The sequence below is a fragment of the Hesperophylax consimilis genome, chromosome 15 (genome assembly GCF_061612785.1).
Source record: "Hesperophylax consimilis isolate HC1 chromosome 15, BYU_Hcon_1.0, whole genome shotgun sequence".
Classification (NCBI taxonomy): Eukaryota; Metazoa; Arthropoda; class Insecta; order Trichoptera; family Limnephilidae; genus Hesperophylax; species Hesperophylax consimilis.
In genome coordinates this window covers 2,688,494-2,706,899 of record NC_142850.1, presented here as the reverse complement: position 1 = coordinate 2,706,899, position 18,406 = coordinate 2,688,494, and the positions used below count along the sequence as shown (strand labels likewise).

At 35.6% G+C, this 18,406-nt stretch overlaps 1 protein-coding gene across 1 annotated transcript; it reads right to left on the bottom strand.

Annotated features, from left to right (window-relative positions):
* Window positions 1-389: 389 nt before the first annotated feature.
* On the bottom strand, window positions 390-15,264 carry Tfb1 (transcription factor B1). The gene is made up of 10 exons (XM_089639927.1): window positions 15,143-15,264; window positions 14,589-14,789; window positions 12,709-12,910; window positions 11,693-11,829; window positions 9,502-9,703; window positions 7,778-8,009; window positions 6,809-7,021; window positions 6,363-6,615; window positions 5,151-5,338; window positions 390-3,395 (listed from the first exon to the last, which is right to left on the bottom strand). Exons 2-10 carry the CDS (start codon window positions 14,740-14,742, stop codon window positions 3,273-3,275), a joined length of 1,704 nt encoding a protein of 567 aa, XP_089496053.1. The 5' UTR covers window positions 14,743-14,789; window positions 15,143-15,264; the 3' UTR covers window positions 390-3,272.
* Window positions 15,265-18,406: the final 3,142 nt, after the last annotated feature.

Below are 18,406 nucleotides of genomic sequence, written 5' to 3'. Positions count from 1 at the left end.
AATTACCGCGAAATCTCGATTTACGCGGAAATATATCGTATTTTTACGAATATCTCAATTTAAAGGGTAGGCTGCGACCGAAATCGGCAGCGAAATCTCGATTTACGCGTAAATATATAGCATTTTTACGAATTTATTGCGTATTTCTGAATTTAAAGGGCCCGCCGCTACGGTAATCGGCCGCGAAAATAAAGAAATAATTGGTATTAATACGAATTTACAACTAAAATACCATCCGGATTTGAAGAGGCGGCCGAGAAAATCGATTTTCGGCGTATTTTTAAAAAATTTTTTTTCATAAAATTTCGAATTATGTGGGAATTCGTTAATTCGAAATTTGATTTTTGATGTCCCGTGGATTTCGAATTAACAAGGTTCTACTGTAGTACAAAAGTAACTACGTCAGTGTCGGTCCGTGACTTTTCTTTTCGGTGAGTTGGAGTGGTAAGATTGAATAAATAAGTTCCGCTTTTGGAAATAGATCTGATGCTCTCATAGAAATCCTCTTCTCTTTCTCACTGTTATAGTTAGAAATATTAACTAAACGGTGTTAGAATGAGAAAGAAAATTCCAAGCTTTATCTCTAAATAATATAAAATAATGTCGCTATCTGCGTCTGTCTGTAGATTTCAATAGGGTTTTCACTACCAATTAGAGAATTTATTCCGGAAGGTTTATATATACAACGTGTCCGGAAACTCGTAGTACAAGCGGGAAACTGGAGAATCTACACCACATGGGGAACCCAAAAAAACATAAAGTTTTTTGATTTGAGCATTTTCAAAAAAAAAAAAACCAAAAAAAAATATTTTTCGGCTATTTTAGGGTTAAAGTTTTTTCTGGTGTTTAGGGTTGAATAACAGATGTTTTAACCCTGCAGAGCAGAAATATTTTATGATTACACCGGGTTAAATGAAGGGTGATTTCAAAATAATGCTTCAAATCCGAGTTTCTTCATTTGTTTTACTTTCAAATAGTTTTAATTAGTTGGGTACTTTGATCTTCAGTAATAATTTATAAGAATTTGATTAAAAAAAAAAAAAAAAAATCAACTTCAAACTCGATTTACTCGATAACGAAAGCTCAAATAAAAAAAAAAATATACTACAAAATCGACTCCAAATGTGATGTAGATTCACCAGTTTCCCGCTTGTACTACGAGTTTCCGGACACCCTGTATAATAAATGCATATTATATTTATAGGGAGTGGAGAGAAGTCGATACTTTGCAACGAAATCGTAAAAAAATATTTTCAGGTGCTTACATTGCTATCGCTGGCTAAACCTTACGAGGAGATACATCAAAATAATATACTACGGAATTGTATACCTTAAAAAGGCTTACAGAAAAGTCCGCTATGGTATTTGTCTATCTCCTGAGGATACCCCAGCATAATTAAAATTACCGTAGAAAATTTAGTAAAATGTAATTTGAGAAAAATTTATGAAACTTTGTGAATTTTTTATCAATTATTTTTATAAGAAATGACAAAAAAAGTGAGTTGACAAAAACGTTTGTAATATATTAGTCTAAATAAATATTTTTATTTTTTTTGGTTATCAGTAATTTTAATTCAGTGTTTAGACGAAACAAGCGCCATTTTTAAAACCTTTTGAGGGTTGCCTTCAAATTTCATATTCAACAAAATTATATGTTTATTCATATAAATAAAAATATAAATATTGGTTTCTTCAAAATCTTAAATCTCTAAAAGTTCATCACCGATTGCTTTAAAATTTTGAGACAACATCGCATTCGAATACGCATGTGTTTTTATAAACCTATATTATGTAGATGTCACCTGTTACAGGTAAAAACTGCATAATGAAAAAAACGTTTTTTTTTTAATATTTTAATCAGCACCATCTGTAGGACGTAAAGCAACACACGCTATTGTTTCTCCTTCTTCACAGAAGGACTGAGCTAGTTTCTAATAATAAAATTTGAAAACGTATTTTATCGTCCAGAAATATTCCATTTTTTTGGATTTTATTGCAGTGGAAATACACACAAATTCTCCGACCTTCTGAGAGCGTCTTTGAGAAATATAACTGTCAATATGCCAGAGGCTTGAGGGGTTAATGATCTTGCTATAACTGAATTTTTTTCTATGAAATTATTCAATTTGGGAATCCTGCGGGAAACTAAAAGAATCAACAAAATTGACTTAAAAAAAAATTATATATATTTTCAGGTACAACATCATTAGTTGTATTTTTCATCTTACCACTCTAACTCACAAAGTCACGGACCACAACTGAACTACATGTATCATTTTCGCAATAAAAGTCGATGAATCAACTTCCAATAAACATAAGATTGATTTATTTTTGATATCTCACAGTTGTGACTTGCTTAAATGGGGGAAATATTATTCATAGTATCATAAATCAATGTAAATTATTATTTAGAAGAAATAATAATACATTTGAAACTACATATATAAAGAACTTAATTTTATCTCAGTCACCAGGATTATTCATTCCACACCTCTGCATCATAATATTTATAAAAATAATACAGAATTCTGTTTAATCCACTGACTTGTCAAACTAGCGACGCAGCTGAATTACAAAAAACATATAATGTAGTAGTAAATTTCCTTTAACACATTTGAAATAATCGATTCTCCGTAAAACACAACTTTTGAAAGCGATAACCCATCTGTTATAAACACTTGTTACATGTAGCACATCACTTTGGGTTGGACCAGAGAATGTTTGCACCATTACAGTCTATCTTTATACAGTTCTACATATTGTGTCTTCTATGTACATTTATGTAGCATATTATACACGTTTCTCCTATGTACACGCATGTAGCATTTTAATACAATTATACACATCTCTTCTCATGGGGCATTCGTAACATTTTAATACAGTTATAAATGTTTCATCTCATGTTCACATTTGTGGCAAATTATTAATACAGTAATAAATGTCTCTATTTCATGTGCGCATTTACAGCGCATTAATACAGTTATAATTGCCTCACCTTGTGTGCACACTTACAGCGCATTAATACAGTTATAAATGTCTCATCTCATGTGCGCATTTACAGCACATTAATACAGTTATAAATGTCTCATCTCATGTGCACACTTAGAGCGCATTAATACAGTTATAAATGTGCACATTTTTAGCATACTAATTAATACAGCAATAAATGTCTCATCTCATGTGCACACTTGTAGTGTATTACTACAGTAATAAACATCTCTTAATAATGAACGCTTTAATAATGTAACAATCACAATGAGGTACAGGAGCCACTACCGTATTTTGGCCTGCCGGGATTGCCATACAGTATATTTAGCAGTGGCCGATTGGAACAGCTGCGAAAGATGCTTCGTGAGGGAATGAGCCAGCGGAGAGAGCTCACGCATTATGCGGTCCTATAAGAAATAGTACATCATTTGTAAGCAAAAGTTTATAATATGTTTTAGAGCAGTGTTTCTGGAAGTGATTAACGGGAATTGATTGAAGGGGGGTTGGTGGGTGCGGGGATAATAAGGGTAATGGAAGGGCAGTAAGAGAGAGAGGGGGCAATAAGAAAGTGGGGGAAAAAAGCCAGTGGCTAAAAATTTTTTTTACTTAACTACGGATTATAGAAACATCTTTACAAGGGTCACCCATGTTATTTCAACACAGAGGGAATAGAAAAAAATGCATAATATTACAACTGACCAATTTTTAAGATGGCATGTCTTAAGACAAATGCCCTTCAGGGGAACTGTCGAATGATAAAACCCTCTATCAATACTACATTAACCCGTCGTATCCCGGAACCGCATAAGTGAGTGCAGCACATTATCTACGAATTTAAAAAAAAAAAAAAAAAAATTATGTGCGATTTTGACCCTTATGTATAAGGAATTTGTATGAAGAACAAGGTCACAATCGCTTGGGCTATTCTCGTTCTTTACGCAGCAAATACCGGAATGACTTCTAGCTTTTCAGATTTTTTACAAAGAATTTTTCTGTGGAATGCCAACGAAATATTTGCCGCGTTTTTAGTGTCAAAGCGTCTTCTTTCATTATTTTTGATATAAATTGATTGTGGAAATAATAGATTTGAGGTATCATCAGAAAGATAGTTTTATCTACATTATTTTGATGTAATTTTTATAATATTTCACCCAAGAAAAGTGATGAAAATTAACTTCGTAAGAAATGTCAAAATTTTTACGTCATAATGAATAATTATATTTTTAGCATTATTTATTTACAGGTTTCTTGTATAAAATAATATTATTACTTACTAACAACAGTTGTATAAACTACCGAAATCTGGAAGAATTGTTATCATATACTTATATAATGCGACACAAAAAAAATTTAAGTGGACACTTGACGTTTGATTTTGGAATTTGAGCTTTTGGAAATTGAGCTAGGAATTTCCTGGTACACCACAGGTTAACTAAATCCGTCATCTATGGTCAGTTGGCGATATTTGCGAGCATTGTCAAAAATTGACAATAAATGTTCAGAGGGCTGAATTTTAGCATTATCTTCAAGTCGTCAGATAAGCTCCAGTTTAACTGTCAATATAAATATCTTTTTGAATGATGTTGATCGTTATGCAAATTACTGAACGGAGGTGAAGCTCTTAGAATTGAAATATGTTGTACACGCGATCCATTGAAATCAATTCTGGCTTGGAGAAAGGAAAGTTATTCAAATATGAAAAGCTGCAGCTAAAGACCTCATTAACTAATTAACTCCTTTTTTGTATTGTTTCAATTTCACTTTGCTGATTTATTAGTAGTCATTTTCTTTTTATTTCATGTCAATATCAATATGAAATCGTCAGAAATTGAGCCTATCGATCCGATATTGTTAAGTTATCAATTTGACCATGACTCCAAGATCCCCAAAAGCTAGATATATCACATTTTAAGCACTGGGACAATTTTTTGGGTTGATGTATTTCTATTGAATCATAAACAGGATAGTTACTTATCAAAGCAAAAACAGCTCATAATAAATCAATGAACCATATTTAAATTTATTTCAAAACTGAAACTACCAATCCAAATCTTTACTATTAACTGGATAACAATGACAAAACAAAACACAATAAAAATAATAGATCAGGTAGGTATTGTTTTTCTTCCTAAATAAATTAATAAAAATTATATAATATTCACCTCAAAGGGCTTGACCTTGGCGAGGCGGAATCGGACTAGGGCCTCGTGGGCCCCAGCTATCTTGTCGGCGGGGGGCGTGGGACCCGGAAGATGAGCTGGGGGGAAACAGCGCCAGAAGGAGCGCAGGAGCTCGCCGCCCCCGAGGTAGAGACGTCTCGCTTCCGCTTCCACATCTGCGGGGACCAGTTCTGGAATGGAAAAGGTTACCAATTTATAAAGGCCTAATTATAAAAAAAAAAACACAATGATGTCAAGCATACAATTATTATATTGATAATGTGCCAACAATACAAATGTACTACACCAGCAAGGAGTACTCCTGTCCCGGTGTAATCGGGCACTGATTTGTGACTTGGAACATATGCTCTTGGGATGGGAAGGAGGTTGGAGTTAAATCAGCCAGTTTAATATATGGCAAGCTAGTCAAAATTAAAATACATAATATGATTAGCAGTTCTGTGAACAGTAAACCTTACATCCAAAAATGTATGTTTCTAATTTTCTCTTATTTAATAAATCAAAATTTCCTCCTAAATAACATTTGTAGGTAGGTACTTAAAAACCCTAGGTAGGTAATTATAAACATTTTTTCATTTCAAATTGCCCAAATAAACGCAATATCTCAATGACAATATTTTTTTTCAAACTTTCTTCAGGCAGGGAGGTACCATAATATTAAAAAAATATATATAAAAAATAATAATTAATTTTAAAAAAAGGCAAATAACAAAGTTAAAATAAACACACCAATTTCATAAAATATAAATAATCCTTACTGAACCATTAAAACGACCACCATCTTGAACCAGTTGCCTAATAAAATGTGTATATATTTTTTTCATTCTCGGTAACTTTAGTTCAGTGTGAAAAAACGTAAGGTGAGCCATTTTTACTACTTTTTAATATTTGCATTAAAACTTTTAATATTTAAAAACTAACATGTTTCATTTTAATAATTAAAAATATGAAAGCATATTTCATCATATATTTAGAAATATTCCAATTTGGATTTAATTGCAAAGCGGAAGTACACTCAAATTCTCTGACTTTCTGACAGTCTTTAAGAAATATACGGTCAATGTGTGAGAGTCCTGAGGGATTACATTAAAAAATCTTTTCAAAAAGGTTACTAACTGACAAAATGTGAAACACCTTTGAGGTGATTTTATCACAAAACGGCGGTATATAAAGTTGTTTTATACATATACTAACGTGCTAGTGAGTGCGTGTGGTGATGCGTCATCAGCGCCCCGCCAGGGCTGAGCTCGCCCAGCGCTGCCACGGCGGCGGGCGCCGAGGGCTGCAGGGGCCGCATTCCCCCGCCCTGCCCGCTAGCCCCGCTGGCCGCCCAGCCTAGCAGCAGAGAGCGGGCACCCCTGGCGTGCTGGCGGCGGGTAGCAGCTCCGGGGGCAGAGGCCGACTCCAGGGCTTCCGGGGGTGCAGGGCCGTGTAGGTAACGCTCCACCTGGAAGGGGTTCAGTACAATTAATTCAAGTATCATTTATAAGTAACCTAGATACAGAGAGGATGAATGGAGTCTTTTCAAAAAGAGGAAAAATTGACAAAAAACATGGTTTTTTTCTTTAGTTCTCTTTGTACCTTCAAAAATTTGTAGAGCTGTATTAGATATCAAAGAAGTTATTTATTTGAATTCTCACCCTAGACAACTCCAACTGCGGCAGTTCTTTCCCGGCCGTTTCATCCCCTTGCAGATCTTCAAATCTGATCTTATCCTGAATTCTCTTCCTCTTGCTGGGGGGTTCGGGAGGCGACTGGATCTCTTTCTTCTCCGGCGAGGGGCCCCCATTCATCTCGGGCTGTTTCTCCACATTTGCTGGCGGGGTTACTACATTCTCACCAGCTTTCAACACCTGAAACAAAGACATGATTTATTACTGCATTGTATTTACATGATTAATGGTTAAGTGTCCGAGCTGTAGCTAGACAGCAAGCGAAGAAGGAGCGCGCAGAAAGGGCATAATTTTTTTAGTAAATCGCTAGTGTTCGTTGGTGGCTTTTGACACCATACTCCCCTCCCGCATTGCGCTTCATTCCGGAAGATACTAGGGAACGGTCTTTTGTTTTAGGTCAAACTATACATAACAGCTGCCTTTACACACTTAAGTAAAGTTACAACTAATGTAAGTTTTTCACAGGAGCGTTTACATATGAATGCTCACAGCAACTGCTATACCTGTAATTTAATTTGCAGTAAGATGGCTTCCTGTCAACAACGATTTGCTGCTGTCAAATTTACACGATTTTGTCAATTAAGATGAATAGGCCCAAATAAAGTATTGGATTAGACGTTGGCTTGAGAGAAACAATTCTCAATGTGCTTTTGTTCCATTAACGGCAGAATAGAATGGAGTTAATTTTATCTTAATGACAGGAACCGACTGAGAATTCAAATGAGTAGTCATGTTATAAACAGAAACATAAGGATTGGACCGATGATTGAAAAGAATGATGCTCATTTTCAGAAAGCTTTTTTCCACCTGAAAAATAAAAACGTCTTTGGTTTTTGGAATCAGAATTTTATTTTCCGTTTACATTAGTTTTCATAGGTACCTTGGTTGAATACATAATTATGAAGTCGAAGTCCAAGTCGAAGACTACTTTCTTACCATGATGGAGTGCTGATTGAAGCGCTTGATCATGCTGTGGTGTACGGAGGTGGCATTGTGCTTGCTCGGCGGCTCAGGGTCTTCCTGCAGGGGGTCCACCTCGGCCCAGCGTCGCAAGTCCAGCTCGCCACCGTCCCCCGCAACGGCTGCCCCCGCCGCCGCATTCAGCTGCTGGTCATCCAGCTTGCCGCACTCGGTGAACAGGTCTTTGCTGGAGGAGGCGATGCGGTCTCTGGGAGAGGGGGAATTTATTAGTTATTTAAGAATCCGAACCATCTGGGGCCAGTAAGACCCCAATTGGGATATGTTGTGAGTCTGCAGATAGCGGAGAGGAAAATGATATGGCAAGTGGAAGTAATTAGCTATTCAGATCTACTCACCAAACACAGCTAAAGCCATTTCAGGCAATGTTTCAATTCTGAGTGGTGGTCTTTCACTCTGGAACTTGCCACAAATATTATTTTTAATTAATTAAATTTGCTTGGGCACGCTGGGATTCGAACCCGCACCCTCCCGATTCGTAATCTTTCGACCGCAGAGACTGTAACCGACACAGATGGTAGAATATGGTATCATAAATATTAAATTCACCGGCTTCATCGCAAAATGAAAAAAAAAACAGCTTATAAAACGTTAATCGAAAATTACAATATGGATACACATCAGTATCAAAAATTCAGTGTATAGAAAATGCAAACATATAAATATTTACAGTCTGTCAACTCTCGTAAACACATTTAACATTGAACTTCTTGGAATTCAAACTGTCGTGTCTTTTGGGTTTTCTTATTGAACAATTGAAAAACTTGCAACTAAAAATTGGCATGTTGACTTATTTTGTGAGAGTTTAATGAATATTCAAAGCTCCATAGCTCATGATGGAAATTACTTTGCAAGCGGGAAAATAGTTGCCTTGACCTATAAACATCAGAGAGAAAAGCTGTGTAAATTTCATAATGCCAGAGCTCAATCTAGAGTAATTGCTAAATAAAATATTTTATATCAGTCCTGGTTCATTATATCTAAAAAAAAAAAAAAAGTTAGCCAGAAGTCACTGCGTACGGAATAAATAAAATAAAGGGTGGTCCATTGAGTACGACGGATTTAAAGTTCCCTCAATTTTTTTTATTTATTTTAGTTGGCAACTCTAATGTTTGAGTTGTCATCTACTGTTATTGAGGTTATTAAAAATGAGTTGCTGTACAAAAGACCAACTTCTTGTTATTGCTAAAGGTTCCATGATAACTCCTTCTTAAAAATGACAATTCAACACACCTATGAAAAGTGCTATAAAGTTATGAAAAGTGATGAAACAAAAACATATGTAAACTTGCTTCATCACCCTTCATAACTGTATAGCATGTGGTGGTTTATATAGGTGTGTTAATTGTTATTTTGATGAGTTATCTGGCCACCATTGCTAAAACACATTACAAATTTCATTTCAAAATTAAATCCGGCATATCTGATGGACCACCCTTTACATAGGAACAATTACAAACCCATTGATGTACATATTATATTTCGATGAGACATGAAGTGAAAAATATGCCTACTTTTGTACATCCAATTAGTCCGATTTGGCCTCCAACGCTCTAACACCAAACAACCGGTTATCCGATCCATTCCAAATGCACAAATTATCATGTTCTAATAGTGGAACATGTTTCGTCGACATATTAGTACGCTATAGCGCCTCTAATTGCATAACTCTATGTACAAACCTGTGAAAATAATGTGATTGAAAAAATTTGGTCCAGAATTCTGCCTCGGTCATTTTGGCGGGAACGTAATCAGAGTGCTTTTTTCTCACGGCCGGATATGTCTTAAACACAGCTTCAATAATGTCCTGGGTTAGGTTATATTTGAGTCCGTTGCAGCCATCAGTCTGGGGTTTGATGTCAGCAAGAAAGGCACCGGAAACACCTACAAAAAAAATTCTTTTAAACCTTCTCGTTACCAAGGGGCACAGGGTAACCAAAATCTCCGAAATTACTATTCTGCGTGGTATTTTTCTGTATTCCTAATAATAACAAAACCTATAAACACAGCCTTAAAATGATAAAATCTATATAGGGGTGTATCTCAGTGACCCCTCTGGTAACACAAGTTTTTTTTTTGCATCTTGGCATATCGAAGGTTAACCTTTCCTTATCTGTGGTGTGTATTTACTACACATTGCTTCTAATAACTCTATAAATATAATGAATTCTGGGTTCAGATTTTAGGTATTCCTCTGTTACACATTTCTGCACTGAATTAAAAAATAAAATTTTCCATAGTTTTCAATCACAGTGAATCTTTAAATGCAACTTAGGCATTTGTCGAGTGATTTTTGCCCTATTTTAACGAGTCGTGTTTTATTAAAAAATTTGCTGCATTATTATCATTTTTGTAATCATTGTTTAATGTAAAGGTCTTTAACCTTATCAATGCGTTGTTGAAGCGTGTATCGTTCCATTTTTATTAATGGCGTAGTTTCTACTTGTCAAATGTCAAAAAATGACAGCTTCAAAAGAAACATCTACCGAAATAGCGGGCTATTCAAAATAACACCTCTTATTGGAAAACCCTGTACATACAATTTTCCATTTAAATGAACATGAAAAGAAAAAAGGACAGAAAAAACCAGTTTTAAAAGGCATAAAAATAATAGTACAGGTTGATAGTACCGCTCGTTATAGCTCCTATGACAAATATACGATTTTAATAACTTCCAATGAATCGAAGTCTGATAGTTCTGATTATAAATCCCTGTCTTCAAGCCTTTATTAGTTATTTGTTGTATGTGATTTACAAATTTGAATTGGGTGTCAAACATTACTCCAAAATCCCTAATTTCGTTGACTTTTTCCCATATTTTGTTGTCAATAGTGTAGTTAAATGATAATGGGGTCTTGATTCGGCACAAAGTTAGTGTCTCATATTTATCAACGTTGAGGAATAAGTTGTTAGCGATACACCAATCGTGTAATTTGTCGATGTTTGACTGTAAGATTAGGCAGTCGCTAATATTGGATATGTCTTTGTATAATTTGAAAATTCTACATCGTCGAGACAACTTATGATGTCATTTATGAATTTAAGAAATAAAATGGGACTAAGGTGGCTTCCTTGCGGTAGACCACTGGTTGCATGAAATAACTTTGATTTGGCATATTTAGACAAGTAACTCTAGAACTAACCCAACAATTTGCCTCTCAATCCTGATGCATACAATTTACTTGAGTAATAACTTATGGGATATACTTAATCGATAAGACTTGCCCTAATATAAAATATGGGTATCATTCGACGAGCTGGAGGCATACAAAGTGATCATATTTTTGGCACCAGGAGGCTTCAAGAATGCTTTGTATTAACTACGGCCGCCGAAGAGCACACATTGAATAACCAGTCACTGCACAAAAAAGTGAAATTGCTGAAGGAAGGCAACATTTTGCAGCGCAGTCCATTGTGGGACTTTTCTGCAGAGGGTCTGAATGTTTATTTTTAACAGAACAACCAGTTGCATAGCGAAACAAAAATGAGTGAGGTGAGTAAATTATAAGACATTTGTAAAAGTGTCTAAACTAAATAGAACAAAATATTCAATTTTGGAAACTAACCTGAATTTTTAGATATTTTTTTATGCAGCAATCAAGGAGTAGTAATTCATAAGCAGATTTTATTTTCGAGGACCAAATAGTGATATTACAACGTGAGTTGCCTGTATCGTGTTATGATTCATTTATTGATAAATCACAAAAAGAGAGAGGGTCATGGCACCTCCCAGCTCTTTGATGCTTGGTTTGTTCCCCTTTCAATGATAAGCTGGTCTACCAATTTAAATGTCTATGGAGTATTCCAAAACTCTTCACTGCACAGTATTTGGTGATAACGAGGATTTTATATAATATTATCAAGAATTCTTACCTATCTCTTGTTTTTCCGATTGACTGTCCGTGTACTGTTTAATAGTTGGGGTATTCCAATATTCTTCACTGCTTAGTACTTTGGTGATAACGAGATCTTCATACAAATGCTTCAAGGTGGGGTGTAGAGAGAGTAATCTGTAACAATAAGCATTTCTTGCTTATTATACATAGGTTTATTGCTAAAATTATCCTAAATAAGAATACAAACACTTTCAACATAAGAATTCCAGTTATGCAGCACCCGCCAGTGCGACTGGCGCATTCCCAACTGCAATAAAGACTATTAGCGAGATTCTACTGTATATCTCTAACATAACACTAAAGACAAACATTCCCAGGATATGAACAACCTATTTATTTATTATGTAAACTGATAGTTCCTGTGAGCACTAAGCCCATGGGCCCATTGTGCTCTTCCATTTCACCCCATTCCTTCGAGTTTCTTTGTCGAGGTTCCACGAGGGTCCCTGTTTTCCCGCATATGGATTCCCTGGAGGATCGTGTAGCGGGAAGGGTTTTCTCATTGGAATAATTTTAATCATTTTCATATAAGAGAGAAGAGCCCACCGAGGTGGCCTCTGCTCTTCTCCCCACTCCTAATAAATTCCTCAAAGGTACCTAGTTTTACAAATAACCAAACATTTGAACTCTTTCCACTCACATAAAAAAGGTGAAATTGATGCTTGCGCAATGATGGAGCAGCAGCCGGTTTGTCAGTATACTCAGGAGTCGGATTGCATTGTTAGGATCCTACCCAATACTCAACTAATGAAAATATTTCTCAAGTTGAACTTAAAAATCAACTTTAATACCGTCCCTTGGTAGGATTGAACCTGCGATACCTATATATTTGACTATTTCGTGTGATATGAAACTCTAAAGTGGCTCTTTCTAAAGCCCACTATCCCGTGGCATTGCTGTCAGGTGGAAACTTATTATTCTAAGGTGTTGATATGTTAAATGTTGTGTGGCAGTTTATCCTCTCTGAAACGGCATGATGGCTAATTAGCCTACCTGGACTTCTCCTCCAGCTCGCGGTTGACCTGTCTCCGGAACTGGGGCAGTAGATTCTGCAGCTGCATCTTGACCTTATCGCGGTCCTCGGCTTGCGCCTCCGCCCCGGCCGGGTTCACAAAGTGGAAGGTGCTGCAGCCCCCGTCATGAAGCACTACCTGCAGCTGGACCTTGGCCTTGCCAGCTGGCGATATCTTCTGGGCTGGAATGTTCACGGAAATTACTACACGTAATTCTGTTTTTATACGGGGGATACAATCAACAGAATACTGTAAAAAATTCTGTATGTGTTGTACAAAAATTACTCCACATCCAAAAATAAAACACATTGTTTATTCCTTCACTTCCATTACTGGGTAGCGAATGTGGGAAAGGGAGGGAAAAACCTAGGTTTCTAATAAGAACTACAGGTTATTAGTCAGGCCATAGCTCGTGGTATCTCTCATGTTTTATCTTACTCCCTTGACAGAATCCCATTTCCTTTAATAAAGTTTACTGAGTTTTCTCCTGATTCCACAATGTGAGAAAACGGTGAAGGATTTGCAATTCCTATGAATCTTATACAATTGACGATATAGTAGGCAGGGCCAATGGGCGTCTTTAAAATTCCCACGGCAACGGCACGACGACGGTGTTTCATTTCTTGTTTCACGTGTGTAAGAAAGAACTAAAGCATTATTATAAGATAAAGAACATACGTTTTAAGCTTTCTTGTAGGAATTTTCAAAGCGTCCAATGTCAGATATATATGTCAAATATGAGTGAAAACTCAGACATTTTTAAGTAGGTATTGTATCTTAGCCTAAATGTGCTATGATGTATATTAATAAATCCTTTAAAACATATTGTTTTGAGCCTATTTACAATAATTGGTGGTAATTATTTCCCCTAACAGCCACACTTTTAGGCACAGATGATGGAAATTGCAATTTGTTAGAACAATTACCACAAGAAACAACTATTTACATGCACAAAATGGGTGATTAGGTTCTTAGGTTGGGTTAATTAAGTAATTTATGCATATTTAAATTGAAACCAAACTTACGCAAGTGTAAATCCATAAAAAATAGTCCAAAATGGTGGGAAAGGTTAATTTTGATTGAATAAAAATGGAACTACAATGAATCTTTTACCAACCACCCTGACGTAAATCATTGTTTCTTATCCTAATTAAATTAAAACAAAGTGTAATTTCTATAATATGTGCCTATTAAAAGTGAGGCCTTTGTGAAATATTTACCTAATCGGTACGTATTCACAACGGTTCGTAGTTCATCAAAATATATTATCCCGAGTCAAGTCGAGATAATTGGCTACCTATTAAGACATCAAAATTTAGTCAAATTGTCGAGTCAAAAATTCTAAGGACCTATTTTGATTGCCGTTGGTGTGAAATGTTAACTGCGACATTGTCCACTTACTTTTAATGTAGGCATATTTGTGAGACCGCAACAGTGTCCCTGTGCTCCAGCACCCACAAACCTCGGGTTCATGACGTTGAGAGTACAATCTCCTTTCTTGTATCTGACATGATTGATGCTGACCAACTCATCTTCTATATAATAAACCGGTGTGAAATGTTAACTGCGACAGTGTCCCTGTGCTCCACCATCCACAAACCTCGGGTTCATGACGTTGAGAATACCATCTCCTTTCTTATATCTGACATGATTGATGCTGACCAACTCATCTTCTATATAATAAACCGGTGTGAAATGTTAACTGCGACAGTGTCCCTGTGCTCCACCATCCACAAACCTCGGGTTCATGACGTTGAGAATACCATCTCCTTTCTTATATCTGACATGATTGATGCTGACCAACTCATCTTCTATATAATAAACCGGTGTGAAATGTTAACTGCGACATTGTACACTTACTTTTAATGTCGGCATATTTGTGAGAGACCGCGACAGTGTCCCTGTGCTCCACCATCCACGCCAACCTCTGGTTCATGACATAGAGAGTGCCATCTCCTTTCTTATATCTGACATGATTGACGCTGACCAACACATCTTCTGAAGAAGTAGTCATTTTTGTGACGTCAATTCCTATTCAGGGCGGACGATCATTTAAAGCTCCTGCGAAAATAACACAAACGTGAATGACCTTAAAAAAAAGATAAAAACGCATTTGCCAGATTTGACAATAACACACAGAAATTACGATATAAACACGTAATCTGAAATTTTTTCATTATTTGCGCATACACCTTGATTTTATCAACTTATTCGTACATACACTGGTGGTACGTATATAATATGCACACTCTGCATGAAATAAAATGGCAATTGAGGGACAGTGAGGCAAAATATTATTATTGTCAATTTTATTCAAAAACATCGCATATTCTTGTAGAATAACAACATCATTGTGTTGTACGCACTTTGCTGTGCGATATTACACACAAAATAACATCGATAAACGCAATTACCACGGATACAGGCGATTCTAACGCCGAGCCCAAACGGCAGCCGCCATTCGAAACTGCCATGTGAGGCACACAACATATTCGTGGAGGACCCCATCGACCAAAAGTCCGTACTGAAATAGCGGCTGTAGCGACTACAAGGCGATATGACGCGGGCCGAACTATCTCTATTCCACCACTGCTACCAATCTTTACGCTTCAAATTCCAACTAAAACAATTAAACTACAACTTTATATATAACATTTACTTCTGTTTGAAATTTGTATTCGTATTTTAATTTTATATTTGATTTTCGTAAATAACTAAAAATATTAAAAACCCTCGTTTTAAAAAACGATAAAAGTAGATTTGGCAACATGGCCTATAATATTTTCATTTCTGTATGTTGGTCGATTGAAAATCTGACTTGCGCGTCAAAATAACGGAAGTCATAATCGCAATGAAAGCTAGATTATTATGTTTATTTGTCACAAATTAGATATTTTTTATCAGGCGAGTGGATATTTATTTAAAATAGTATTCTTAAAGATATTTCATTCAACTGTATTTGGTATTTTTACACATAAAATATTTTGCTTCGTGCTGTCCATTGAATGGAGAATAAACATTAAACCGGGTATTTTATTTAGTCATTGGTGCTGCCCCCAAGACATTACAATATTACCTATATAGTGTTATTGAGTGTTATGTAGTTTGTAATGTTATTTGCTACCCCTGGCCACTGCTGTCCAAATTTTAGCTGTTCTTGCATTATCGTCTTTTAGGTTTGCTATTATATTTTTATGGAATCCGTGAAGTTTTGTGTTTATCTCTCTTTCGCGGTACTAGGCTAAATTAAATAAACAGAGGAAAATGGGATAAGTAGGTACACAATAAATAATTGTTAGGTTATCGATTATTTTTTTATTTTAAAGTTGGCTTTTACCCATTAAGGGTGCTTAATGGGCGCCGTTTCTCCGCAGGGGTAGGTAGAGAGGATATACCGCCAAACAACTTGGTCTTTGCACACATTCCTTGCCTCATTTACATTATTCATTTATACATCGTCTCATACATACTCTTCTGTTATTCTGATTCTAGAAATGCCATATTCAAGTATTTGGTTCACTGGATCATGCCATGTCTTCCTCGGGCGTCCCCCACTTCTTCTACATTCGCATTCACGTCATATACCCTCCTTACACTTCTTTCTTCGTTCATTCGCTCTATATTCCTAAACCACCCAAACGTCCTTTTCCTTATCTTACTCATTATGCTTGCATCAGCCTTGCACTCAACACTATATGTTAACTATATTTAAAATACGCGAACACCTCAGCATAGGTTTTCCTGGTGAGGAAGTGAGGTGTTCACAAAACATACAGTTACTGATTATTTTACACTCTACTACCATGTTTTGACCGGTCAGTGGCTGAGTTGGCGTAGTTTGTTCAATTCCTCGGCTGGCTAAGTCCTCCATCACAACACAAGCAGCATTTTCCGCATACTGTGGTGGTAGGAGATTTTCAAATATTTTCAATTTATTTGGAACCCGGGTATGTTTGTCTTTCTTTAATTTTTATATGAGGAACATTTTTGTTTTACTTACACTTATCGTTTTTAATGGTAAATTGTTTGTCCGAGAATAGATATAAATAAATACACATTATACTAATTTTGTTTTATTTTATTTAGTTTTACGGCAAATATGCTATATACCTCCCCATCCAATAATTCCGCACTGAATTAATGAGTGGACTAACGCATAATTGCATTTTTTAAGTACCTACATAAAAAGCATAAATGATTTGTGACAGGTACACGTCTTTCCGCCGAATGCTGGGACCGGCGCTAAATATGCCCCTGGGCCCTGAGTAACAATTGAACTATGCCCCCAGTTTGCATTTCGTCGGGACGGTGCCGGGCAGCGCCGGGCGGGTACCGTTGTTGTAGGCGTACTATCTAAAGTCGGGTCTGGTCGGGTCCCAGCGACAAAATGTGTTCAAAACATCCGACAAAAACAAAAACATTGGGTCGGGCCACAACGTTTTTTTTTGTCGCAGCTACGGAAAACAACAATATTTGGTCCTGCCCCAATGTTTTCATTGTTTTAGTGTTTGTGTTGCATTACGTATTTTTATGTAACACGAAATTTCCCCTAAATGTTTCGTATCTCGCTCAAAAGCACATTTTTTAATGACCGATAAAAAACCTTTGAGGTATAAAGGACCTATGAAAATATGGTAAAAACCTTGAATTTGGGAACACCCAGTGTTGTCAGATGCATATTTATATGTTTTTTAAACCATGTCGAAAAATGTCACCAAAAATATGTACTTTGAGTGAGATACTACTTTTTAGGGTGGGTCGCTTGGGGGAATTTCGGGAATATAGTAGTTCTTGAAGTTTAGTACTTTTTATCTTTGTCAATATATATATAACATGAGTACATTCATAAAACATATTAAATATATCATGTTACTTTAATTGGGTACCTAAACTAAAATAACTTTTATTTTACTAATGTAAAAAAATGGAAATGTAGAAAAAGTAAAATATTAGTAAGGATTATAATAAAATAACTTAATTTGAATACCACTTTATTTGAGTATAATATTTATATGAACTAACCGGTTTCGTTTGGTTAATTTTATCAGGGTTTTATAAAATATAGTTTATAGACATAATAATAAGTGTTTACTATCTTCTTTTTTGTAACAAGTAGATAGAATGATATCCTCCCTAGGATCTCCCGTGCTGAGGATTTCATTTACATATTAAAATTTTGTAGTATGGATGGTATAAATTAAATTAAATAGAGTTTTTTCTGAAATAATTATAAATAGGTATATTACATGGTGTTTTTTGTTCAGTTGAGATTAACATAGAACATAGTAGGTTCAGGCCAAATCGAAACAAGTTGGTTTATACATTATTCTCAAATAAAGTGGTATTCGAACTAATTTATGTTTATGTCTTCAAGTGATATGAAAGTGATTGCTGCGCTTGAAAATTTATTAATATGAGTGTTGGGAGAATTTCTTCTCATGCTTCTGTTTTATTTATTTTAACATATTTTTTAAGATATTTATATTATAATATTGTTATAATTTAAAACGGGCGTGTGCAAATTAAATTTGATAACTGTAAAAACATTCATATCTCCCTTTATTGAAAGGAAAATTATAAAACGTTCATTTTTTAATAAAATAAAGCGTTATAGAGAATTTACTTAGATGGGTTCTGTTGTTTTCTCATTTAAATGTTCAATGCAAAGCTTAGGAGAG